Source organism: Alexandromys fortis, unplaced genomic scaffold (genome assembly GCF_014885135.2).
Source record: "Alexandromys fortis isolate MF-2015 unplaced genomic scaffold, M_Fortis_MF-2015_v1.1 scaffold_85, whole genome shotgun sequence".
Lineage (NCBI taxonomy): Eukaryota > Metazoa > Chordata > Mammalia > Rodentia > Cricetidae > Alexandromys > Alexandromys fortis.
In genome coordinates, this window is record NW_026067975.1 from 5,583,675 (window position 1) to 5,611,571 (window position 27,897).

Sequence of the window (27,897 nt, forward strand, 5' to 3'; positions counted from 1 at the left end):
GTCATAATTACCTGAAAATCCTCTCCTACGTTATTGAGAGCAATGTTGATGGTAAATGTTGAGGCATCATGATGCGGACGGAGTGAACGCTGTCTTTCAGGAGAATACTTTACCACGAAATTCAGCAGTGCAAACCCCTAGGAAAGCAAGCCAGTCGATTTGCTTAGCAATGCAAATGCATGAGTATATTTAGGCGGGAACTGGTAGCGGGTAGGCCAGAGGATCAGGAGGATCAGGACAACTACCTTTGTGTAATAGCCTGCAAAAACTTTCAGCGTAACTGGAGCGATGAACTCACGAATAAAGTGAAGCCAGACATTCTCGAGATCAATTTGCTTCATGTGAATATCATCAGTTGGGACATTTTCATAACCACCAGATATACGGCTATCCTAGAAACAAACATTAATACAACAAGACAATTTATATTGATATTATCTTTCTACTTTTTTCAATCAAGAATCATAATGCACAACAAAGTGAACAGTTGTTTGATTATGGTGTGCCATCTCTTTTAGTGACAAGATCAAGACCGTTTAGACAACAGAGCTCTGCACATGACGTGCATCAGTGGTGAAGTGAGCTTCGGTGAGAAAACACTTTCTACTTACTGACTGTAGATGTGAGTTTCAATATCACTATAAAGTTGATAAAAATGGACTCCCTCAGCCCTCACGTACACACACACACCCTGGAACTAACATTTCATAATCACCCTCAGGACAGATTCCATTGATGTGCTCAAAGGCCCTACAAACCTTGCTTTAATTTGGTGAAACTCAAGTCTTTCAGCAATTATTGGCCAGCACACCACCATCCCTAGACTCAAGAGTTCTTCCTCATATTTGGAAAGCACCTCTTCCTGGTCAGCTACAAAGCTGTGAGCCAAGCTGTGCAAATGCAGTAAGCGTCACAATACCCCCCCAAATTCCACTGTAAAGTTAAGGAACAGGCTGTCTGTTCCTGTGGTTTCTTAAAGAGACACATAGAATCAATGTTGGAATTATTCTTTGCCAAGTTTTACAATGGAATGTAAATACAAAGCAGAATTATAGATTCCACCTTACTATTTTATTTTAATTTTTGTTTTTTCAAGATAGAGTTTCTCTGTAGCTTTGGAGCCTGTCCTGGAACTAGCTCTGGTAGACCAGGTTGTCCTTGAACTCTCAGAGGTCCACCTGCCTCTGCCTCTGCCTCCCTAATGCTGGGATTAAGGGGGGCATGCACCACCACAGCCCGGCTCCACCTTATTATTTTACAAACAGAAGCAAACCCTGTTGACAAGGAATGTTTGTCCTAGCCTTTTCACTACAGTACACGAGGAAAAGGAGCACAGGAGTAAAAAACTGTCCTTAGAAAAGAACAGTGATCAGTGAAGACGTGCAATTCCTAATCAACACCAGTCCCTCATGCCTAACCTGTAATTGCTCTCATAAGTGAGAAAGGAACCCAGGAACAGAGTGATTTAAAACAATTAGCAACCAGTAAAATTAGACTAAAAAGTTTTCTTGATGGCCAATTCATTGATCTCACAGTCTCAGAGACATGTAACAAGAAAGGCACAAGTCCTCTGAACTCTCTGGCTATCTGCCCCACCTCCCATGAGTTCTTCCCGTGAAATCACAACTCACGTGATGCTTTCCCCCAGACCACTTGCCATAATGCTCCATTTCTTCGACCAACTCATCACAGGCTCTTTCAGAAAGTACAGGGAACCAAAAGACATCTGGACAAGGCTGGAAGACAGTGCCACAGGTTAGAAGTCAGGGCAACAGCAGAAACGACTGTAATATACAGAGATTTTTGAAGATCTTCACTGGAAAATCATTTTATCACAGTTTAATTGGCAGTGTTTTTTTTTTCCTCTTGGTGCAATGGTGACATGGACCCGATGAAACAAACCCGAGTGACAGTTCTGAACACTGGAATAGAGCGCATGTTTAACAGGCCATTCTAAGTAAGGACTGTTTAAGAAAGAGAATCCAGTGTTTTCCAAAGATAAGCTTCCGCTGTCTGCCCGCTGTCTATCAATGGTCCCCCAGCTTCTGTGGCTGGAGGGAGTACCAGTGCTCAGCGGCATGTCTGTGTGTTGTCCAAAATTGGGAGCATGAGGGGGAAGGATGAAGGGAGGAAGGAAAGAAGAAGGGGTGAAGGGGAGGTGGGGAGTGAATGAGGGAACTAGAGGGTGGAGATGGGGGAAGGGCAGAGAAGGAGAGGAAGGAAAGAGATACCTTGATTGAGAAAGCCATTACGGGACTAGCAAGAAACCTGGCATTAGGGACACTTCCAGGAATCTACAAGGATGACCCCAGCTAAGACCCTAAGCAATACTGGAGAGAGTGCCTGAACCTGCCTTCCCCCGTAATCAGATTGATTACCTTACTTGTCATCATAGAACCTTCATCCAGTAACTGATGGAAGCAGATGCAGAGATCCACAGCTAAGCACTGGACCGAGCTCCCAGAGTCCAGTCCAACAGAGGAAGGAGCAAAAGGGTCAAGACCATGATGGGATACCCACAGAAACAGCTGACTTGAGCTAATGGGAGTTCAGACTCCAGACTGACAGTGGGGGAACCTACATAGAACCAAAGTAGGCCCTCTGAACGCAGGTGACAGTTGTGTGGCTGGGGCAGTCTATGGGGCCTGGCAGTGGGACCAGGACTTATCCCTAGTGCTTGAACTGCCTTTTTGGAGCCCATTCCCTATGGAGGGATACCTTGGTCAGCCTAGATACAGAGAGGAGGGCGTTGGTCCTGCCTCAAACTGATTAGTCAGACTTTGTTGACTTCCCCTGAGAAGCCCTCTCTAGGAATGGACAAGGGTAGGAGGGAGGGAGCAGGAGGAGGGAAGGGAGTGGGAACTGGGATTGGTATGTAAAATAGGTAAAGGCTGATTTTTGGTTGTTGTTTTTTTTAAAGAGTGAGGCTTTAAGGCTAGGCTCCATTAAAAATTTAAAAGCTGTAAGTCTCACGAATTGCACCCAATCAATGATTCCACATTTAAAATTCCTGCTAATGCAGTATTACTTAAATCAGATTTTGTTGAAATTACAGGAAAGTCACTCTGTATGTTACAATTATTAGTACAAACCTGCTCAACTATATTTTCAGTGAAAATCTTCGAATAATCACGGTTTATATATTTTTCCTTCCAGTCCTAAGGGGAAAAAACACACATTTAAACAAGTAACTTTTCCATAAATAAGTATATACAGTATAAAAATTATTCAAATAATGTATAAATAGCTTTGAATAAGACAAAATAGTACTTTTCAGAGGCGAGTTTTATATTTCAAACTTTGCCTGTTCTACATATGGGTACAACATACCATGAAACAAACAAAGCCTTTTATCTATAATGTCTCAGGTTATTAAAATTGAGTATTATTATGATAGACAGATTCATATGCAATATTTAAGAATTAAAATTATAAAATATAAAAGAAATTAAACACGTGGTGTTTAAACATAAAAAAACAGAACGGGAGCCGGGTGGTGGTGGTGCACACCTTTAATCCCAGATCTCGGGAGGCAGAGGCAGGTGGATCTCTGTGAGTTCGAGGCCAGCCTGGTCTATAAGAGCTAGTTCCAGGGCAGACTCCAAAGCTACAGAGAAACCCTGTCTTGAAAAACAGAAACAAACAAAAATAGAACTGGGGATGTAGCTCAGAATATTAAGGGCAGAAAAGACTCCCTGCTTAGGTACAGACCTTATACTTCAGTTAGGTTGGGTCATCATTTTGTATTTATTGATGTTAAAGTTTTAGATTGGACACTAACACTAACTCTTCACTTGAAAACATTTTTCTAGTCAGTGAGTCAATTATGATCTCATTTTTCTTTCAAAAACTCTGAAAATGGGAAATCACTAAGTATTCTGCCACAGAAGAATGAAAGAATGAGCAAAACCACGGGGAAGCAGAGCCTATTCAGCTCAGCACTTTTGCCATAAGCCCTCAAGAGAGCCAAGTTCCTATAGGAACATATCCAATGCAGGATATAAACTAAGAGCTCACCTGGATGCTGATAACTAAGTAATTCTACTTCTCAGAACCCTCAAGAATTCAGAACCCAGCCCAAGTGTGGAGTTGCTACCCTCTCCATAAAAAAGAAAACCATTTTCATTTCTCCCTCACTAATGTTGAAAAGATAGGCAGGTAAAATGGGACAAAAGTACTTTTAAAATATCAAAATGCCAAAAAAGATTATCTTTTTCTATCTAACAGGATTCTATATTCAAAGTTCTTTCTGGAATTCTGCTATTTCTGTGAAATCAAAAACTATTCTCACTAGGTTGCCTGAGTCTTTGTAATTTAAAATTCACTGTTGGCACGGGGAAGACATTTTAAAAAGATAACCAAAATGACTATTCAAGAAAGTTTTCTCGAGGGAAAAATGTGCCAGCTCTACTGAAGAAAGCGATCCTCTTAACAGTCCCAAGAGCGACTACTATCTGAATCAAATTTCTCCAACTTGGCATGTTTCCTTACATGGGAGAAAGATTGATTGGGCTCTGGCTGTCTTCAGTATATATTTACAAAATCGTCAAAACACTTTACTAAAATAATGGGTATTTTTCCAAACTAAATTCTTGATGTATCTGGATATGGGGGAGTGGGAGAGCAGCTGGGGATGAACCTAATGCATTTTGCATGTTACGGAAGAGTTTCATCCCCAAACCATATCTTTAATAACTGAGGTCTTTCCCACCCCCTTTCGAAAATATGTATGTGATTCATATTTTTTCTAAAACTATAATTAAGAACTGGATGGTCCTTTTGAAAACAGAAAGTATAAATTTTAAGAGAAAACAAATAAACTGATTTTTCCTTTTCCTTAAGGTAATATGTCTTAATTTTAAAACGTTTTGGGTCAAGTTTAGAAATATTGAAGACCATAAAATACAACTATTTACACTCATTTAAAAGCATTTATGTGTTACTACTATTACTCAATTTATATTCATTTAGAGCGACAGGAAGATAAGCAACAAGGGAGTTAAACATGAACATACCACAGGGTTTTCAAATATCTGCCAGAGGTCATTGTTGAGGTGGGAGGTATTGTAATTTGCAGTTGACAACAGCCGTCCAAATTCATGTCTGTTAGAAATGTACATAAACATACCCTATGTACCGAAAACAGCAGTATTAATCTCAAAGTGCAGGACATTTAATCATGGGAAAAATATATAGACTGCATTAAATTTTGTATTTAATTCACAAACATGCATTTTAATTTTTCATAAAATGTGTATTATTTAAAATAAATCAAAATTGTTAGAAACTCAGAAAACACACAGAACTAACAGCACAAATGGCCAATAGGAAGAAGGAGACTTGGGCTGCTCTGTCACTTTCTCAGGGATCCTAGAGACAGATAAAGGAAAAGAAATCCCTGTGGGAAAGCAGAAATATTTTTCAGATATGCACGGCAATGGCGTGCGTCTTCTTTTCGGCTTCTTTGCCTTTCAAAGAAACACGTATTTGATGAGAACTCAAGTGCCAGAAGGACTTCGTCAGTGCTTCATATTCCTCTGCTGCATTGTTCAGACCCGAGAGAGTTCTCCAGGCATTTTAAGAGAGTTAAGAGGGAAGTCTCCTGTTCTTCCCTAAACATGGCAAATGTGGCAGATGGCACTGGGCCAAGGATGTCGCTTTGTACCTGTTTTTGTTGGTAAAAAGGTTAGTGGCAAGCATACACATGGGCAAGTGCCCAAACCTCATCTCTAATGAAGATGTACTTTATACCTACTTTCTTCTCCTCTCCACAGCACCCCAAAACCCTACAACATTGAGTAAAAGTATTGGAGGTTATTTCTCTCACCTGCTAATTATAAAATGTAAATTACCTCAATGACCAAAGACCTGACCATCAAGCAACACTCCTCCAAAACCCCACAGCACACACACGGACAGATAAGGAGCCCATGAGGACCAGCATTTTACCAACCAATGCAAACGTGGCTCTTAAGGATACTTTACTGCCACTCAACACAGCATATCTAACATAGTTACATAAAGAAAAATGAATAAAAATAAGTAAAAATGACACCTTTGGGGGCCTGAGCATTTGGAATGTTTCCGGAGTAGGGGAGTCTTTTTCCCTTTGTAAGGTCTAAAATGAAGAGAAGCATGGGTCAGTTGATGTGCACACCTATTTGCCAGGCATCGTGGTACATAAATACAGCAGCTCTGATAAAAAGCTGACATTGTGAAATGTCCTTCTTAGACAACATGCAAAACAAGCAAAGCTTGCGGGGCACACAAAACACTTCCAGCCTTCCCACTGTTTTATTGCAACTTGTTTGGTGAAACACATATCCAAGCTCATTCCTTAGCAAAACTTCATTAGATTAGATACATAATTAAGACAAAGGGGAAAAATGAGTAACAGAGGCCATTCCGGATGCGCTGTTGAGTGAAACCAGCCAAACATAAGCACAAATACAATTAAAGGTACTGAGTGTGTTCAATGAGGATGCACACAGATACACAGGCAATAAACATACTGGAACAACACATGCCTTGTTAAACTAAAAAAAAAAAAAATACTTGCCAACCTTTCTGATATTCCTAAGGCTATGACTGCTTATGTAAATTGAGAAATAAAATAGTATCTGAAACAAAATCTTATATATATATGTTTTCTGAATTAAAACATATTTGTGTGGTTTGAAAAATTATTTTCTATAAGCATTTATGTTTTATTATAAAAGTATATTTCTAAAACATTAATGTATCATCTGCTTTTCATGTGGATTAAGTATACTATTTCCCTAGTTTAGGAAGCCTGCTTTGTAAGAGTGTACCATCAGTATTACAGGGTACACTTAGAAAAAAAATGTAGTCACTGATTTCATGAAAAATTATAAGCTTATTAAACATGTAAAGAACATTTTAAACTAATATTAACTAAACTCAATTTTTAGTATAGAATTTCAGATGTGAATAATGATAAATTCTTAAGGGAACAAAGCTTATTCTTAATTTTGGCTTTATTAAAATCTTTCTATGCAGCTTATGAGTCAGGCCTATACTAACATTTAAATACTATGCTATAGATGTTCACAAATTATTCTCCAAAAATTATAGAACCAAAAAAATTGGCTAGTATTTAGAAATAAGGACGAAAAGGGGTATCCAAACACAGTGACACACGGGCTGGAAAGCAGGCCATCTTGTCACAATGACCAAGCAAGCCGCGGCTGTGCATCTTACCATTTCTCTAGCATTTCGGCAAAGAGCCATGTCAGGATCCAATTTATCACGAACAAAATAGTTCCTCTCACTCATCTCTGATCGGAGTGCCTTTCCTTGAATTAAGTAGACATTAGCCATGTATGGGACATTCCAAATTCCTCTGAAAGTAAAAGATACATTCCAAAAATACCACACGTACAATGTATGTCATGCTTACATTTAAAAGAAATGCTTTGTGTATGTTTAGTATTTGTATATATAAATTATTTAGTCAGAAAAGCATATGATACTTGACAAGTATGATTTTTTGGTATACATATATCCTAATGAGAATTAGGAGAAATTCTTATCTCTATCTCTAGAGACTTTAAGTTGTATCTAGCTGCGGTAGCTCTCCTACCAGTGTTGCTGCAGTTTCACGATAGTCTACTGTACAGAATTATTTTCTGTTTAATCAAAAACATCTGATAGCAAAAGCAATGACACACTGAACCAGAGGTGTTCTGGCACAGCTGGCATGGCTCCCTAGAACAGACACTAGTGCCAAGACTGTATTAGAAAGTTAAATAGGCCATAGAAGAAGTATATATACTACAAAACTTCATAAGCACTACAATTAAGTGTATTCTTTCAACCACAACCAACATAATATGTATGTATATATACTGAAATTCATCGACTTATTTTAGGTGAAATAAATCTGGAAGTGTAAGTGTTGGCAGCTCTCTGTCTTCACCTTTCCCACCTCCATTCTGAGAGGACCCCTCTATCTGGGAGATACCAGCCTGTAGGTCTGTGTCTGTCACTTTAGAAAACAGAAAGGGAAAATCTTGAACTAGGAAATATAATCAGTTTGTATTACTTAGATGAGAAAATACAAGGAAAAAAAAAAAAAACCAAAGGGCCTTTAGCCCCATATAATTTGTCAGGCAAATTCAAGCATTAATTACGATGGAATGCATGATGCTTCTTTCTAAGGGTTTAAATGCAGGTGCATACACACGTCATCAGCCGTCACTCTCTCCTCAAGCTTACTAATGGACCAAGGTCCATACCACCTCTTTATCCTCTGGATAGGTCAGGCAGGAAACTACTGTGTAAAAAACAATCATGACTTACTACAATAACATGAATGCACTGTTCTGTATTTGACAGCCTTCATTTCCATCCAGTCCATAAATAGTATCACATATATGGCCTATGTAAGTCATTTTAGAGTCAATAAAAGTAGTTGAAATAATAAAGAACTGTCTTAAAATAATTTCTTACCTACCACACTAGCAGCTAACAATAACAACTAAAGAAAAAAAAAGGGAAAAAACCCACCAACTTTACTATAGTTGCATCATTCAGATGTAAAGCTCCTCCTCCACCATCCACCACTTCAAGTATGAGTGCAAGTAATATTTACTTCCTAGATGATAGTTGGTATTTTCTAAATTAACAGTCAATCAAATATCAAAAGAGCTTTGTTAAGAAGACACTAGATAAGAATGTTTCTCTTTTTTTCCAGATGGTAGGCTATCACACTTTGTCTTAAGTATCCAACGCATCAGAGCTCATTTAAAAAGTGAAATACAAAAATGTAAAAAGTAGTCTCTGGAAAGAGGTGCCCTTGTACCTAAGTGAGCTCCTACTTCTCAAATTCACTCTAAGCAGAAGGAAGAGAGATAAAGATTATTATTATCAGGCAATATAGTAGAACCAGATTGTTACACTGCTGTATAGGAAAAGATTCACTCCGGTAACTCACACTCTGTTCCCCTGAACGATGTCCACGTAATCTTCAGAGCGAGCGTAGTACCCATCAGGACTCAATGCCCCCCAGAAGTTGGACCATAACTTTCCATGACGTGTCACAAGGGGAGCAATGATCTTCCTAAGAAAGGGAAACCCACATCATTAATAATCCTCAAACTATAAGAGTTGTACCCTTTGCAAGACACATAACACAGGGAAGTTTATTTAATAAATTACTTGAGTATGTGCATATATGTGTGAGTGCGTGTGTGTGTATTACAGAAAATTTAAGAAAAAAATCCCAACATTTTTTCTGCAATGGATACAATGAAATTTTTAGTTATGTGAATTAAAAGGAGCAACAAAAAGGAAAAATTATTGAAAATACTAACAAAATATTGAGATAACATTTTAACAATACATTAGTTACATGTAAGAGAGTCATTGTATTTAAATTAAATTCAAGTAAAATGGGCAAACTGAACGCTCTCTACAGTATTAAGGGAGTCAGTGAATATTTGTTGAATGAAAAACAACCCACACAGATGGGCTGAGACATGAAGAGGCAATGTTTCTAAAACAAATCCTAATCACTTTACCATCTGTCTCCAGTATTTTATGACTTTTTATACTAGGTTGTAGTTGTAAGCTGGCCTGGTAGCAATGAATACGTCAGTCTTTACTTAGAAACAAAACAGAGGCTCTTGTCTGGAATGGAAAGTCCCCAGGAACTAGGGTTTCAATTTACTTGCTACCCTGATGGAGCTGAGAGACTGAGAGACAGCACCTTGAGAGGTTCCTAACTTCGGAGAAGGTTACACAAGGGCAGGGACCTTGAAACTCATTTCCTCCCTTGCTCCTGCAGCCTCAGCTTGTCCCTCCTCTCACGATATAGCTGAGAATGTCACAAGGCATCCAGGAAGTGCAGCGGCAGCCCCTGCATATGATGCCAAACCACTCAGCCTCCAAGTCTGTGAGTCAAATGAACTTCTACTGTTTATTATTTAGCCAGTTGGTGGCTTTTTGTTAAAGCCATTGCAAACACAGTAAGACACTGTGACTATATTCTCTTTTAATAACTATTTGGAAAGTGGTACCATTTAGACTAACAGAATACAAATTTGAAATATGTCAGACTTCCCTTGGGAAACTTTATTTGTAATACCAACATTTCCCGTATGAGTAAAAAGTCAGATGTTCTTCTACAATTACTTTTATATTGCAGTGGCACCATACAATTTAAGAAAAGCTCACGATTCTTCCACAGTGCTTATGGACTCCACAAAGAAGCCTAGTTAACATGCCCAACACTTGTGAAGATGAGCTGGCATCTTCCTTGTACATATACAGAAGATAAATATATAAATATTATATATCGAGACTAGAGATTGCTTAGTGATTAAGAGCAATGGCTCCTTATCCAGAGGACCCAGGTTCAGTGCCCAGCACCCACATGTCAGCTCACAATCCTCTGTAATTTTAGTCCTGTGGTAGCCTCTTCTGTAGGCAACAAACACACCCACACACACACACTCACACACTCACAGTACCCAGATATACATGCAGGCCAAGCACTCATACACATAAGAAAAATTATAATACATACATATATATATATATATATATATATATATATATATATATATATATATCATGCTCACCAAGATTTTTTTTAACTTTCCCATTTACCAAACATTGCCCAGAAGCACATAGATTTGTACTGTAGAATAACTATAGCACTATAAAAAAATGATGAAAAAATTTGCTTTATGGGTATTTATGGGTATTCATGGTTTAATGTCCATAACTGACATCAAGTATTTTGACAATTAAAAGACAGAAACAGAAGCCCTTCTAATATATAATCTCAGTGTCTTCTGAAGCACTATTACAAATTTCCTATATAATACTCAACATAAAGAAGTCATGCTAACATTTTAGCTTCTACATCTTTTCTTCTTTAGGAGAAATAGTGTGTTAATGTAGACAAACAGTGCATGTGAGGTGTGAGGAACAGCGAATAGCAACACAATCAGTAGTAGCTGTAGTACAGCAAGTAGGATTAAGACCCTTATATCTAGATCTCTATGTCTTTATTCCATTGCATTTGAATCACTGAGAATAGGGGCTCCATGACATTCAGTACAACAGTAAATGCAACTATGGCTGTGAAGAGACCAGTGTATCTGAAATGTCTGATTTTAGAATTACAACTCTATGAAATAAATGATGAGTTTTATGAAAACTTATATTTAAAATATCTACGGAGAATAAAAAAATTGAAACTTTTTTAGTATCAGAAACATTAATAATATGACTAAACATAGTTTTAAATAGAAAAACAAACCAAATACCATTAGCAGTCACTGTTTGGGTGTATTATTGGACATTTTCATTTCTAAGATTGCTAATGGAATATTTAGTACTGGGACCTTAAAAGGTATAGGATAGTTGAATATGACCTACCTCAATTTATTTGTGTGCCACACACATGGGAAATTATCATATTACTAATGAATTCATGTTAAATCGTAGTACCTGTTTTGTTCAATCAAAATTTTTAAAGTTTTCGGGTTTGTCAAAACAACATCTGCATCCACACTAAAATAGTAATCACAGTTTTCATCCTGACGGCAGAAATCCCTGATGTTGAGAAAGAAAATAAAATAAGCATTAGGCAAAATTTCCTGCTTGGAAATATTAATGTAAAGCAAACGTAAGTAGGAATGTCCTAATGTATTTTCAATCAAAACTTCCATGATACTACAAATGACTAATTCATCAACCCATGAATCCATAGGTAAACATCACTACAATTTTAGATCAAGTGAGATACATATTTAATTCACTAAATATTTTAAGGCAAAAACCTTTAGGAGCTATAGGGGTGGTTCAGTATATAATAGCAGTTGCTATGCTGTGCATGCAGAATGACTTGTGGCCCAAATTCATGTACAAAGACAGAGCATGGTCCAACACACAGGCCAACGACCCCACTACTTAAGGGGCACAGACAGAGAGGGGTGGCTGGGACTGGCTGGTCTCCAGACTGGCTCCAGGGAAGAGACGTTATCTGAAGGGATAAGGTAGATACTGATAGATAAGGACATCTCGTGGCCTGCTCTGGCTTCTGCACACATGACAGGTGCATACACTTATGCATACACATATACCACATGTACACAACATCTGCTAACAATGGGAATTTGTGAAACATATGTTTTCTGAAAGAAGAAATAACTTACCCCAATTTATTGATATTTTAAATTACCTTTTACATGTAAACACCTAGATACACAAAAAATACTGTGCCACCGATAATTCAGATTTTTAGGGGATTCAAGTTACTTTTGGTGTAGTGTGGTGTGTGTATGTGTGTGTGCGTGTGTGTGTGCGGTGTGCTGATGGAGATTAATCCAGCCTTACACATGCTACGACAAAAATGACATTGTCTGAAAGGAATTATGGAGATAAAGTTAAACGTTTCTTAAGTGTTAATATTTTACATTTGATTGCATAGAGTGCTTTTTAAAGACAGTTATGTCCTGCCTGCTCACTGGAAGTGCTGACTCACGTTTTCCCAGGAGAGACTGCAGTGTTTCCTATCGGAAACCAAGGACCGAGCCACTGACGACACCATGACGACCTGCGACGGCCTATGATCATCATGCATTTAGGATGCATTTAGCTATGGCTTCTGCTTTTGGATACTCCTGCCTGCTTCACTTTTCCGGCCTCACAGCCGGCCCTACTGGCCACTTTCTGCTCTTCAGTACATTTTTTCAAACTAGCAACCAAGCAGGACAGTTGACGGGAAAATTTACAGCAATTATTCCACACCATCAGAGAGAGTGAGTCCTGAACAGGGACTCAAGGGATTAACCAATGAATTAGTTAAAGATACTGGCATTTCTGACTACTCTAAAGCCTTTCCCAAGAAGAAACCCTAACTGTGCGATAGACTTGCACAGTACAAGGCATGAGAGTCAGCAACAGACAAGAACATCCCCTGTTAAGAAGGCCCAGTATCCTTGCCTTTTTACAAGCAGCTTCTCAAAATGCGGGCTAGAGCAACAGCTTGGCATTCACTGGAGACACAACTGCTTGGTGGCAGAGTTTCACAAGTACTCTACTGGAGTACTAAAGAACCGAAAGCAGCTCTTCTGAGTACAGAGTCTTAGCAACGTCAAGCAAGAGCACACAAATTCTGCATAGGTGCTTTACTACACGGCCTCTGGATGACAAATTTAAATATAAGCATTTTGCTCTTACAGTCATAATATTCATTTATCTCTTTTGTTTAAATCTTAACTGCAGCTAATTCATAACCTGATTAAGTATTTTGACTTGGTTTAAAGAAAAGTATAAGTAACTCCCACGGCCACTCCTGTGTAACTACATCCACACAGAACTGTCTCCTGCAGCTGTATCTGTGACACACACACATACAAAGAGGTGCCTTCCAACTTGAATAGAACAAATTGGGGAAATTTTTTTTTCTTAAAATTCATCTACCAGAATAACAATTCAATATATATTATTCAAACATACATTCCCATGTTTCTGGCTTCCGCTTGACTTAGATTTTCTTCCGGTCCTACTATTTTTATAGTACTGATTTCAAGCTTAGCTTTATCAAAAAACACTTTGATGTCCTTTTCATGATAAACTTCCTGTAACAAATTTTAAATATAAAAAATTAGATGGAAGACAAACTGAATTGTTTACAAAGACAATACTTCATGCTTAAAGTATAAATTATATAATTCAATTATTCAATTACAGAAAACATACTTAACTATCACCTGAAAAAAATCAAAGAACATAAAATAGATTTATATCAATAGCTAAAAAGAGAAGCTGCTTCAAAATTACTTCAGTGTCTGCTAAAAGGTCAAGTCCTGCAATAATACTTAAATCCTAGTCATTACAGACAATTCTAACTGAAGGGGAAATATCTTGTTGCCTAAGAATCTTAGATATTTGCTACAAAAATTTAGAAATAAGGTTTATTAAATGTAATAAATATTAGTATATTATGTGTATAAACAGCCTTTTTATTTGTGCAAAATTAAATTGAAAAATAATCTCTGAAGCCAAAGAGTACAATTAATGACCATATACAAAATTGTCTTTAGACAAAAAGAGAGTATTTAGCAAATTCACATTGACCAACAGCCAGCTAGCAGTGTAAAACCATCGATCTAGGACGATTCCTGATTTGGCTGTACCGAAGTTAGGGGACTTCCTCTCCAGCACCAGTGTGTGTGGAGTTTTCTATGCATCACATCTTACTTTTCCTTCTCAAAAGTGCTGTCCCAGCATGGTAAGGTCAGTTGTTACATAAGGCTGCATGACACAGCCTTAAAAAAATGATAAAAAATGATGTTAGGAAATTTAAGGCCATTTGAAATTTGGTAAAAGGTCAACAAAAAGCACATGACCACAACTGTGTTACGTACTTGTGGTAAGTATCAATATTATAATTAATTCTGGACAGCAAATCATGTCTGATATTTACTCTTTGAACTTACTAAAGGTGGGTTTCTGAAATTTGAAAACGGTCTCTGAAAAGAGTAAATGATTATAAGACATACCAAAAAAACCAGACTATTAGTTGAATGAAAACCTATTAGCACAAGAGCAGAAAACAAGAAGCTCTGGAGCTGACAACTTAGGACTAAAACAAATACTGACAGAAATGACGTGTTTAAAGTCCATGTCTGGAGGATTGGAATGTCGCAGAAGAAATAACAGTATCGCGTTTCGCTGGTGAGGAGCATGCCACTTTGAGCTGGAGGGAGGCAGTGCTCTGGAAGCGTGTCTGCTCTGATGCTATGGTATTATTGCTGCAAAAACCAAAGGCCAGTCTACAGAAGAATGCCCCAGAGTCGCCGAATGCAAAGGAGAACAGGCTCTCTTGCTCATCCTCATCAATTATGCTGACAAACTGTGTGGGAATGGCTAATATTCAGGCATTCTGATCTACAGAAACTCTCAATTTCATGTGGCTTGGCTTAGTATTACATTAAACTTTCAATTCTTAAGACATAACAGAAGTGTAAAACATTCCTTGGTTTTAAGGTGCAAGAGGAGTCGCTTCAAAAAAATTCTCACATTCAACACTCAAGACTGAAATACTTACTTTATTATGAATAAAGAGTTTAAGCGCTTCTTTGGGATAATCCAGTGTTAACAGTAAGTCCAGGAATCGAGGTAGAAAAGGGGTTGGTTGTTCAATAAAAACACCTATTGTTACCTTTGGATGGACCTACGTTTTAGAGCAAACACAAAAGCAAATTACGATCAGTATAATTTCAAATTCTATTCAAATATTAGCGGGGGGAAAACAACAAGCAAGGAAAAGAAAAGAAACAGAACAAATAAAACAACAAGAAACACAAGACTTTCGGGTCAGCACAATCACAAAGCTGGCCTCAACCACTGAGTCCTCTAACACTGCAAGTCTACCTCTGTGAAGCCAAACAAAGTGATTTTATTGAATCACTCTCGTAACATGGATTTATAACGTAAAGGAAGGTATTATCCTATTCACCATATGGATGACATGGTACACAGCCTGTGTAAGTCATCCACTTCCTTCAGGACTCCTCTCAAAAAAGCCAAATGGTGTTTTTAAAAAATTCTATAAAAAATACCAGAGTTCTAGATCAGGGATGCTGCTCATGGTAGAGTGACTCCCTACCTCTGGGCTTGGAGAACAAGTAGAGGTGAGGAGAAAGAAAAAAAAAAGAAAAGAACGGGATGCAGGAGGAGGGAGGATGGAGAGGAAGAGGGGGGATAAAGAAGAATGACCCCATCTTATTAACAGGCTTTGCTATTTTTTACTTACTTTCAGCATATTATGTTATAAGAAAATCTACTTTCTTCTGTTAACATATTACCTAAATGTGAATATTTTTATATGTTTTCTTAAATCCACTTTAAGCATGTGTTAGGTATAATTTCTTTTTTCTTATTTTCTTATGTAAAATATTTGTAATACACATTGGCCATGGCAGTCTTTGTGATGGGTGAGGTTTTATCAATGGGAATGGAAGCTCCTGGTTTGAAAAGGTTATGATCAAAGTAGTAAAACAGATATGCAAGTGAATTATTATGCAATGAGACTAAAACCAGAGCTGCATGAAGTCTTCATGGAGCCCAAACGTGCTGAGCAAGTCCACTACCACTGCACTAGAAACTCAGACCCAGAAATAGAGATGTGTTTAGTCCTGCACATATTAAGTGTTGAATGGGCTATTTCTTCCCGTCTCTTCACACATATCCCTCCATTATCTGGATATGTGAACGTCTGCTTGTAGGGAAGTGAGCCTGTCCATTGTGCTTTATCAGTTCACTGGCCCAAACACCAATTACGAGATGAGGAAATAAATGCAAAGAACTAGAAACAGTACACCTACCCTCTAGGAGTTTTCAGTTTAATAGAAGAAAAGAGTCAAGAGCAGATCATATCTCCTCTAAAATGTTTAATTCAAATATACCAAGTGCCTAAGAAGTTAACCATCCCACATTTATAAACGAGCAGGATGGAATTCAGAGTAGTAATTTACATCCATTGCAAGCTTCTCTTTAATATTTATTAAAGTAATTTAACTATGAAACTTAAACTGTCTCTAAAATGTGCACGTGTAGGGCCAGATGAACTCGGGCAGTGAGGCGTTTGCCACTGATCCTGTCAATCTAACCCACAGGGCTCAAAGAGCAAAAGAAGAGAACCAAATCTTGCAAGATGTCCCCTGACCTCCACACATGTACACAAAATGTACTAACATATACACAAATATATGCACAAACATAGCATAAATGAATAAAAATGTGAATAAATTTAACTCTACCCGGTAAGAAGCTGTTATGACCCACATTTAATCATATGCTGTGTGCAGGATCTTAACTCCTACAAATGCTTCATTTCTATGTCCCTGTTGCATGCTCACTATGTTTTGAGAACTACAGAATTTTATTATATTTAGGAATAAGTAATTTTCCCTTTCTAGAACAATTTAATAAGTTGTAAGTCAAGTGCAGAAACCAAATTATTTATATGCAAAAAAAAACATTATTTATATGCTGAATAAAAACCTCAACACTAACATTTTATCCTTGAATGAGAAAGTTTAAATTAAAAGGGAAAATCCAAACAGAAGGAATTGATTCTCCTTCTAGAGGACACCATTTTCTGCAAAAAGCATCAAGACAAGTGTTTAAACATCTCCATGGTGCGGATTCATTCAGAACTGCTTTGGCCCTCTTTCCAGAAAGGAAACATTTAGTTTGTTGCTTCAAAATCTGGCCAAAAACCTTCCTTTCAAGTGACATAGAGTTCTATTCAGAAGTTACTAAATGTAGACAATTTACTTTTTATCCTCCCTTCAGACTGGGGTGAGAAATCAAGCACTAGTTTACGGAGATCCAGTGCCCTGTGCCGTGGGACCTTGCCACTCCACAGCTGCTGCAGTCACACGTCTCTGGGGACTTTATTTTTACCAGTGTTGCTTTGACTTCACTGGCACGCTGTCAGTTGCTCAGTCTACTTACGACAAATAAGGTCAACTTTTAGCTGTCAGTGCTTTCAAAATAATCGAAAGCACAGGCTTCTAGATTTTCTACGTCACTGTACTTTCACATTAGAAATCATCATCAAACATACGAGGAAAACTATAGAACAATTTGCCCTTTTCCTGTGTCACTGCATCTCATGACAATGTAGCTTTCTAATTGTATGTTCATACACATAAATTCCACTTACATCCACTGCAGACAAGTCAATTGTGTCAAAGTCACAAAGAGCACAGCCACTTTCCTGTGTCCATGAATTAGGAACATAGTTTCCAAAGTAATTCTGGAGAATCTAATAAATGAAGGAAAAAACAGATGAACAGAAGCAGTCTGTAGGCACCAAGTTGTCACTATACAATTACAAAGCTTCAGAGAATTCTTGTCTGCACCTGGCAAAATTCCCCAATCAAACTAACATTTATCACCAACATATATACAATTCTTCAGGTGATGAATCATTAAGTTCTATAAACTGTGTCTAGAAATGACCAAGTTGTTATAAAAAAATAAAAGTCATATTATTTGATATAACTTGATGTAAGGAATACTAGAATTTGCCATTGTAACCAAAAAAATAGGCCAAGTATTTTAAAGGAACAATTAAGACATTTAGACAAACCACCATGATTCAAGTATGCAGTAATGAGATCAATATGTTTAAATGTCCAGCACAGACATTTAAATTGACCCATTACCTGCAGTAAATGGGGCAAGGGTAAGGTGGCTTCTCACCAAACACATCACATAGAACAAAGAGTGAGGCAGCTTTATCACCAAAGAACACAATGCTATTTCTGGAGACGTAAACGGAGCCTGCTTGTTCATTTTCCGGCCATGCAGACCCAAATAATCACACAGAAACTATACTAACTATAACACTGTTTGGCCAATAGCTTAGGTATATTCCTAGCTAGTTCATGCATCTTAAATTAACCCATTTCTATTAATTTATGTATCACCATGAGGCTGTGGCCTACCAGTAAGGTTCCCGTGTCTGTCTCCTTCAGCAGCTACAACATACACCTTGACTCTGCCTACTATGTCTATATATTTTCTGTTCAGATTTCCTGCCTGGCTGTACTCTGCTAAGCCACTGACCAAAACAGCTTTATTCATCAAACAATAGAAGCAACACATATACAGAAGGACATCCTACATCATAGAGACGCTTCTGTCAGCCAGGCTTCGGGGTGCTGCTCAGAGGACTAATGCAACAAGGGATTAAAACAGTCATTCCACAAACCAAAGAAAAGCAGCAGTGGAGACTGCTTACCTATCTGAGAGGGCATCTCCTCTCTGACTAGCCCCCCTCTTTTAATTATCTATTGAGATTTATCTCATTTTGTAAAAACTGTCATTTTATATTTTGAAGGGTAGTCAGTAAAGGGAGGAAGTTGGCACAAGAAACAAGCAGACTACAATTCCCTTTGAGCCCTCAAAATATCTTGAACCTTTCTGAAACTGGGATATTGCAAAATCATTCTCTAGATGTATACGTAACAAAGTTACTACATGCTTTGCAATCTTGATACCACACAGTGTCTGTTGTTAAATTACATTACCACTGTAAGAACACACTTCAAATCCTCATTATGCTCATATAATCATGTTTTTCATATTTGCTTGTTTGTGTCTGTTTTTGCTTTGAGACAGGGTTTCTCTGTGTAGCTATGGCTGCCCCGGAACTCCCTCTGTAGACCATGCACCCCCAGAACTTGCAGAGATCTACCTGCCTCTGCCTCTCATGAACGCTGAGATTAAAGGCTGGTGCCACCACTGCCAGCTAATCATGCTTTTCTTGTCGTTGCTTTTTTTTTTTTTTTAACATGGCAAAAGTAAGACATTCAAAAGAAAAAGTCAAACATTTTAAAGACAGAAGTGAGAGCACATAAGTAAGTGCTTACAAGATATTTCCAGCTTCTTAAGACCCTAAAGTACAGCACACAGGGAGCTAATTCGGCCATTTTACCAGTGTCCTTTCCTAGGTCTATCAAAATATTTCTACTGCACAGAAATTTCAATCAGAAAATGCTAAAGCCAGGAAACTGCATTAGCACAGGAAAGCCTTTGTGCTACCTAAATGCTATAGAGGGGGATACACTGAACCTCTGTAAACCTAAGAAATGGGTAAGCATCACAACAGCTTTGGATGATATGGGACCTCAGAAGTCAGAAACCATGTCATGACAGTCATTATGACATTCCAAGAGTCAGTATGGCTGGGCATGGTTTTGGTGCACACCTTTAACCCCAGCACTCCAGGGGCAGATGCAGGTGAATCTCCTTGAGTTCAAAGTCAGCCTGGTCTACAAGGCGAGGTAAATGTTAGCCAATACTCTCAAATACAGTCAATACAGTGTCATCCTCTCAAAGAGGGGTAGGGAACAATGGAACATTTAAAGTGCATAAAAAAAACAAAAACAAGACACAGAAAGTACTTCTGATTGACAAATAATGAAGGTGAATAATAAAATAAGACACACATATATACATTATACATTATATATATATATATATATATATAATGTGCTCCGTAATAAATGTTACTTTGAAAGGACATGAAAATTACAAAACACATAATCTTCATTAGAATGTCCTTGAAAATATTTTTAAAGGAAGTAAAAGTCCCTGAAATTGCTGGACACATTAAAAATTCTCACATTTAAGAACTGACACTTTTCCCACTTAGAAATAACATCAAAATTTAATATTTGTGCCATGAATTCTAGATTCCCTGTATGAATATGAAAATGACCAACAGTCCTAAGGGGTAAAGCACAAAGAAGCAAAACTTTCAGTTTTCAGAAATAAAGTTCGATTTTGTAACTTTCCACCTTCTACCCTTTTTCCAGAGTAGTAAACGTTGGGAAACAGTACTACTTATGGGAAATGTCCTGGTATTTGTCATCCCATGGCAGAGACTGCCCATCTCCTCCCAATACCCATACACCAGGGCATCTGTTTCCCTCGTAACAACTGTGGACATTTTTGCTGGCCGCTGGGGAAGGTGTGGAAAGCTGCTGAAGGGCGAGGCTGCCTTGAGTTCCTGGGCACCGAGCAAGAACTTTCCTGAGTCCTCTTCAAAGTACATCCAAATATGATGTCATCTGCACTCACAGAGGGCCCATCCCCACCCCATCTAGCTATTAGTCAAGGTCGCAGCAGCTAAGAACTATGATTTTGGGGCATGGATTAAGGTCATTGATTTTTATTATAAATCAAATTATTTGAAGAAAGTATTTCTTTTCATGTGCAGCACATGTGATTATTCTAGGATCTCTGAACAATTAGGGGAATAAGGCTTGCTCTCTGGGTCTCTGACCTTTACTGTTCCTAAAAAGGTAGACACTAAAGTGAAGTATGTGCCTATAGAATAGAAGGTCATAATCTTGCTAAGAGAAAACCCTGTTTAAGTCAGATGCTACACTGCATAAAAGACAACGCAAATAAACTGTTCATATTCAAGTTTTTCAAAGAACCTGTTTTAAAGAGATGATGACCCTCCCATATTGTTCCATAGTCCAACTCAGAGAAACAGACAATCAGTTAATGGGTATAGGGACTTACTTTGGTGGGCCCGTTTCCATTAATTGCTACTGGCAGTGTTTCATAAAACGTATTCTTCACTCTGCTTTTACCATTTTCAAATTTTAAAACCACCTCATCTGGGTTAAAAAGAGAAAAGTTTTTCTTAACTTCAAACATCTGTAGGTCTATGTATTTCTAAGACACACAATCACATTATTCAATGCACAGAAACTATCTTGCCCAGGTCAGCAGTTTCCAAATTGAAGAAGGGTACAGGTACTCACAGGCTGATTCCAACCAAATGCCCAAGCACTAAGCCGGGTTGTCGAGTGCTTTGCTGGTCCCTGATGTGTTTGCCAGCAGTGTGGCACCAGCTGGATCCACTATCACAACTTATCTGTAGTGGACCCAGACCGGCCTTGAAGGCTTATTCTAGAAAGAGCAAGCAATGTGTGTAATGGCGAAGGTGCATTGCCTGGCATAAGCAAGCCTTTCACAGCTGACTGGTGTGCAGCTCTGAACTGGCCTTCTATCCCAAGAACCCAATCACTCCATGGACAGCACCAGAACTGTATAGAACTATAACATATTCTTAACTTTTTAAATAATATGCATTAGTAAATAAAAATATTTTGAGTTTTAGTACATAAATTAAAACATCAAGAATACTCACAAGTATGTTCATGGGCAATCTCTTTGCAGATGTACCCACATATGCTGGTGTGGACATGTTCTCTCTGTGTGTACTCACAAATATGTAACTGAGTAATCAAAAGTGTGCAGTTGTGTGCACACATTGTATGTTTATTCATAATTATCCAGGTTTATTCACATATTCTTGAGGCAATATTTAAAAATGTGCAGGTATATATACATGATATATGCACATTCATGTGCAGGTTTGTGCACATGCTCTGCATATATACTCACAAGTGTGCGCATACACACTCTGTACATGCACTCACAAGTATGCAAACATGCTTGCTTGTGTATTTACAAGTGTACACATATGCCCCTATGCTCTGTGAGAGTGTATTCACATATAAACTGGTGTGCACACATGCTTTTTGAGTGTACTCACAGATGCAGGTGTGTGCACACATTGTGTATATATATTCATAAATTGCAGGTTGTTATGTGCAGACACTATGGAATTGTACTAACACATAGTTAGGTACATGTGCATACTCTGTTAGAGTGTACTCCCTTGTCTGTCAGTGTAAACACATGTTCTAGTATAGTCATGTTAAGTTCATGTGTGTACACATACTTTGTACATATACTCACGAGTGTGTCACTGTGTACATGTTCTTTGTATGTACTCATAAGTGCACTTAGAGTGAGCATGCTCTGTAAGAGTGTATTCATGAATGTGCAGGTATGAGCACACAGTATACTCCTAAGTGTGTAGGTTTATACACACACTATAAGTGTTCTCACAAATGTGCACACACTTGATGCAGATAGCCATAAGTGTCTGGATGCATACACACACTCTGCAGAAGCATATTCATATTAGGAATGGAATTTTCTGAACTATATGAAAACATCAAATTAAGTTCAGTGCTTGATTTTTTTTTAAAACATATTCGAGGCTGGCACCTTGGTCATAGCTCCAAATGGTTTACTGGAGAAGAGAATGCTGAATACAGGCATTCACAACTACGAGAAGACAGTGTATGTATCTATACCTGTAGCTCCATTCAAGGCCTGGAAAATTTTGCATTTGTGATCCAATGTGATGTTAAATGCTTCCTAAAAGAAAAGGAAATAGGCAACATTGAAAATTATAACAGAAACAACCGACAACATGGTCAAATTGATGTAGGCATCTCTGGGGTAATTTACAGATTAAAAACTTGCTCAGTGTATTAAGGAAAAGATTCAGATGACTAAGACAGACAGCACTGGAGGTAGACGCACACACAGACAGGCCTTGCTTCCCTGCTGACAGGGTGCAGAAGTCACAATGCAAGAAACATCACAAATGCACAGAAAATAAACAAAATGTAACTTCACACTATTTAAAATAATTTTTTTTCAATTTACAGTTTCCTTTTTTTTTCTCTGAATTAAAGATTAAATCAATCTTATGAACTCGCTCTATAAAGTTAGTGGCAGATTCGGTTTTAACAGTCCCCAGATTTTCAGTATGGAGTATGTATTAGGAAAAGCATGAAATTGCATTTATGTGTTATGTGTAGTTACATGATATGTTATGTGCCCTTCCTGACTCTTCCTGAAAGGCTAGCTAAGGAGACTTCAAGAATTTAAATGGCACTTTGTTGTTTTTTTCAACCAACCTGCATTTTATCTGTCTGACTGTCATGACCAGGGCTCCGACAGCCATCTGGTCACAGAGACACTGAAAATACACACTCCACATATAGTGTGGAACAGACAAGAGCTACCTTGCTGGAAAGCAGGACACCATTGTTGCAACCGACACTATCTCAGAGGAAAAAATAAACACATTGACAAATATATTTCTCATTTAGCCCACTACTATGTTTAGTTAGTGTATTTGTGATAATTACAATATTTTTATTAGGAAATGAGGCTCTGTCTCTGGCCCCTAGAATCTCAGGCCATAATCTCTGGAATTTCATAATCTAGTCATTCCATAATTTATACTCTAAAGCACTTTTTTTCTGTTTCCCCCGTTTTTGGTCAGTATGTACATGTATGGTGAGTGTGTGTGTGTGTGTGTGTGTGTGTGTGTGTGTGTGTGTGTTTGCCTGAGTATGAGTATAAATGTATTTAGAAGCCAGAAATAGACATTGAGTATCTTTTTTAATTGCTTTCTACCTAATGTGGAGACACTTGAATCTAGAGTTCATCAATTCAGCTAATTTAGCTAGCCAGCTGTCTAGGGACCTCCAGCTATTTCTCAGAACTGAGACTACAGGTAAGCCTGTTTGGCATTTATGCAGTACTGAGAATCCCAACTTGGTTGTCAAGCTGACAAGGAAAATGTTTTACCCACTTAGCCACCTTTGCAAACATTCTTAATCCTCCAGCTGGCTATAAACCCCAATGAGATCTGTCTACACAGGACCATGTCCCATGCTATATCTGCAATACCAGTCACCTGGACGATGGTGAGGCACCCTCAAACTCCAACAAGTCTTATAGAGATGTTCATTCCAGTGTGACAAACTCTTTTTCAGTGGGCTTAACCATATGCCACTTCAAAGTATCAAACAAAGTATTGCCATGCACCATGGTAGACGTTTAAAAGTGTTATTGCTAGAACATTGTGTCTTAATGATAGATGTCTGCTCCACACAGACATCATTGTCTGGAGCTGGTTTTGGTCTCCAGGCTCAGAAACCTTACTTATTTCTCCCATTCTGATATCAAGAGACCTGGCAGTGAGTATACAGCAGCTGAGGCTGCATGCTCGTAGAGGTTGGCCCTGAATTTCCTAGTCGTTTGATGTGTTTCCACACAACATGGCAAATAACAGGGTCTAAAACCTATTTTTTTTCCTCTTTAATGAACCTAAGTTGGGCAATATTTTTGACTCAGCCACTGAGAGAGACAAAGACAATCAGACACTTCTCATATCCAAAGGAGGGAGACCGAGGTCACCTACTCAGTACTTATTCTTTGGGTGTGGAGAGTTTCAATTGCGACACCAACAAAAATAATTCAGTTTCCCAAAATCTTTTTGTTTCTGACTCATCCCTGAGAAAAATATAAAAATCAAAGCAACCAAAGCAGCAAGAAGAGAAACTGCAAGTTCTCCCTCACCCTCTTCACTGGGTCGATGTAAATTTTTGTGTAGAAGAGCTGATCATCGTCGTTATCCTGCAGATTCCACTGCTGGACAAGACGGCTGATGTATGGAGCATAGCCCATGAAGCCTGCAACACACAAACACAGTAGACAGCTCAGAATTCAAAGACCCAAGCATATGTCATCGTTAGCTCATTCGAACAGCTGACAAAGCTGCAAAGTCATGAGGTCCAATGTTTATGCATGTAGGTTAAAATGGAGAGACAAGACTAATTATAATACAAAGCAAGCTAATCAAAGATGCTTTTAAACATATGCATTCCTGAAGTTAACTGATAAATAAGAACGTTGCGAGGTTGCTAAGGTAAGGCTAACTGGGGACAGAGCAGGGTGAGATGGAATTCCTCTAGAGCTTGTGAATGGCCCTTCTTGAACCCACTGAAAAGGAACCATTGCTTCTGAATGAAGGAAATGTCTCCCACTGTGCCAAGATTCCAGCGTAGGCAAAGAATGTGGATTGTCATCAACTACAAAAATCCTGAAGAAACTTTCTATCCAGGAATTTTGGGAATGTTTTCCATTACTTGAAACCAGTCTTACTGTGCCTGGTAGATCATTTTTCTGGCTAGATTTTATATGTCATTGTCTGGAAAAAGGAAATCTAAAATTGAAGTCTTCCCCTTGGCCTTCGAGCCTCTGTGATGAATCTGCCAATAGCACATATCTATAAAGACAGAGACAAAGGGGTCATTTTCTAGGTCTTCCCGAGTTTCAGCCATGCAACCAGCTGCTCTGCTTCAATGGCAGACAACACTCACCACACACAGACCACAGTTTAAAAAAAAAAAGTTTATTTTATTTTGCCTGCTTGTTTGTATGTGAGCCATGAGTGTGCAGGTGCTCACAGAGGTCAGAAGACAACGTCATGTCCCCTTGACTTAGAGTTACAAGACTTGTGAGCTCACCAATGGGATGGGGATGGCAGGAACTGGACAAGCAGGGAGCATTCAGCCACAGACCATCTCTCGAGTCTGACAACGTATTTTTAATTACTATGAATAATCCTCAATAATAAAAAAATTGATGTGTCATTTTCACTGATTTATATTATTGTCTTATAAAAAATTGTTTCCTTACCCTTTTTCTAAGGCCAAATACCTCTAAGTAAGTGAAATAAAATTACATTCAGATGTATTCATAATTTATTATTTTTTCAATTAACATGTCTTAAAACTAAGTGGTACATTTTTACTAAGTCACAACTCATGTCCTTTAAATGTCTCTTAAAAACCGTGCAATCACACACTCTGACTGCACACACTCATGCTGCTATCCTCTCCCTGATAATCCATGGAGATAGAAGCGTGGTGTTTTATCTGTGAGGACTTTCCCTGTGTTAGGTGTGACAGTACCACTTACCTGCTAATGGCTGTCATTTCCACAGCACTGACAGTCCCTCAGAAATTTCCCTCAGTGGCTATACTGCTTGCTATCCAGAAGAATGTCTACCATAGAATATCATGTGTATGAATTTTCCAGGAAAAAAATAACTGAATGCAAAAATATAACCTAATCCAAAGCTATTCATCATCTTTAAAATTTACATTTTAAAACCTCTAATGAGGGCTAAACTGCAAAGTGAACTATTTATTGTGACTAAGGGCTTGAGAACTTAGTGGTCAGGTCAGAGGAATAGCACCATATCCATGACAATGCCTCCAAAGGGGAAAGAGTGAGCAGGCAGCTGTAGCAGGGCAGTGAGGTCGGCAAACTAACACAGCCAGTCCTAGATACTGACTTGAATACAAGGCCCCTCAGAGATGGTGAACAGTCTCGTAAGATATACCAGGGTCGAGAGGTCCCAAAGGCACAGACAATATGTGTTGGGATGGCGGAAAGAGGAGCTAAAAGTACAGGCTATAACTTGAGGTCTCAGAGGTCCATGATTCATACAGACTGAGAGGTTCTAAATTATGACTGTGGGGTGGATGGGAAAAATGGCAGAGATGTAAAGACTGAGCTTGAGTCACTGCAGAGAAATGACAAGCTTGTCACCATAGATGACTAAGCTATGTCTGCTGCCCACATACGCTTACCTCAAACAGTATTTATGGAGCTGTCTGAACAAGATCCACTGTGGATCAAAGACCAAACACCCACTTCCCAACATGGCTAGCAACTGGACCTAACTTATCTCTCTGCCATGCTATAAAATACACTATACTGGTAAACTAGCATGTCTTATTTAAGCTTGCTAAACTGCTAAGAGCCCTCTCTTGTGTCAGATTCAAGCACGTTTTCATCACGTGTATCCAAAACTATGTCCTGGGCCAGGATGACCTCTGGCACTGAAATGGGAAAGACAGTTAACAGCTAAAGTAGTAAACATAGTGTTTAACTGAACAGCTTAAACCAACATTGGTTACCATTGTTTATCCCATAATGCAACAGGAAACCAGAAGCTCACTGAGGGAGGGATTCTCAGCAACCCTGTACTGCTGCTTCTTCCCCAGTCCATTTCTGCAGGATGCTGTGAGTCTTGACTTGACAATGGTGTCTCCTTGTTTGCACTCTCAGCCTGGGTACTGTTGCATATTGTAAATGCCTAACTTGATGCTTGATTTTTTATCTGCAACTTTTAATTTTGCTTTTATACACTAAATCAACTCACTCATTTGAAACCAAATTAGGGTTTTCACAGGTCATTCTTACACAAAACACGTGTCCTCCATCCTAATGTGTTTACATTTACCTCAGTTCAAGAAAAACTAATTCTGTAGTCACAATACACCCAAAGTCAAATTTTCATTTATCATTAAGGGCGTGTGTGTGATCATTGTTAATTAATCTGTGGTGACTCGCTAGAGAATGCAACATTTCTATACACTCAGACACTATTTAAAATGTTGGCTACAACTGGGTTTTGATCCTACTTCATGTTCTGGCTTTGTGGGAGCCTAGCCAGTTTGGATGTCCACCTTCCTAGACCAAGATGGAGCGGGGAGGACTTTGGACTTTCCACAGGGCAGGGAACCCTGACTGCCCCTCAGACTGGAGAGGGAGGGGGAGAGGAGTGGGGGGAAGGGGAGAGGAGAGGGAGGAGGG

General features: G+C 38.5%; 1 protein-coding gene across 2 annotated transcripts in view; it reads right to left on the reverse strand.

The window, feature by feature from the left end:
* Window positions 1-27,897, reverse strand: part of Plod2 (procollagen-lysine,2-oxoglutarate 5-dioxygenase 2) — a 65,195-nt gene that overhangs the window by 1,498 nt on the left and 35,800 nt on the right. The window contains exons 5-19 of one of the 2 annotated variants that reach the window (XM_050157246.1): window positions 24,808-24,920; window positions 22,743-22,806; window positions 21,091-21,188; window positions 17,714-17,815; window positions 15,089-15,214; window positions 13,495-13,616; window positions 11,482-11,586; window positions 8,957-9,082; window positions 7,222-7,363; window positions 6,056-6,118; window positions 5,016-5,129; window positions 3,093-3,158; window positions 1,632-1,736; window positions 246-392; window positions 12-137 (exon numbers count right to left, since the gene is read on the reverse strand). In XM_050157246.1, the coding sequence (XP_050013203.1) occupies window positions 12-137; window positions 246-392; window positions 1,632-1,736; window positions 3,093-3,158; window positions 5,016-5,129; window positions 6,056-6,118; window positions 7,222-7,363; window positions 8,957-9,082; window positions 11,482-11,586; window positions 13,495-13,616; window positions 15,089-15,214; window positions 17,714-17,815; window positions 21,091-21,188; window positions 22,743-22,806; window positions 24,808-24,920 (1,619 nt within the window). The remainder of the gene's footprint in view (window positions 1-11; window positions 138-245; window positions 393-1,631; window positions 1,737-3,092; window positions 3,159-5,015; window positions 5,130-6,055; window positions 6,119-7,221; window positions 7,364-8,956; window positions 9,083-11,481; window positions 11,587-13,494; window positions 13,617-15,088; window positions 15,215-17,713; window positions 17,816-21,090; window positions 21,189-22,742; window positions 22,807-24,807; window positions 24,921-27,897) is intronic. The other variant, XM_050157247.1, reaches the window with a different exon arrangement.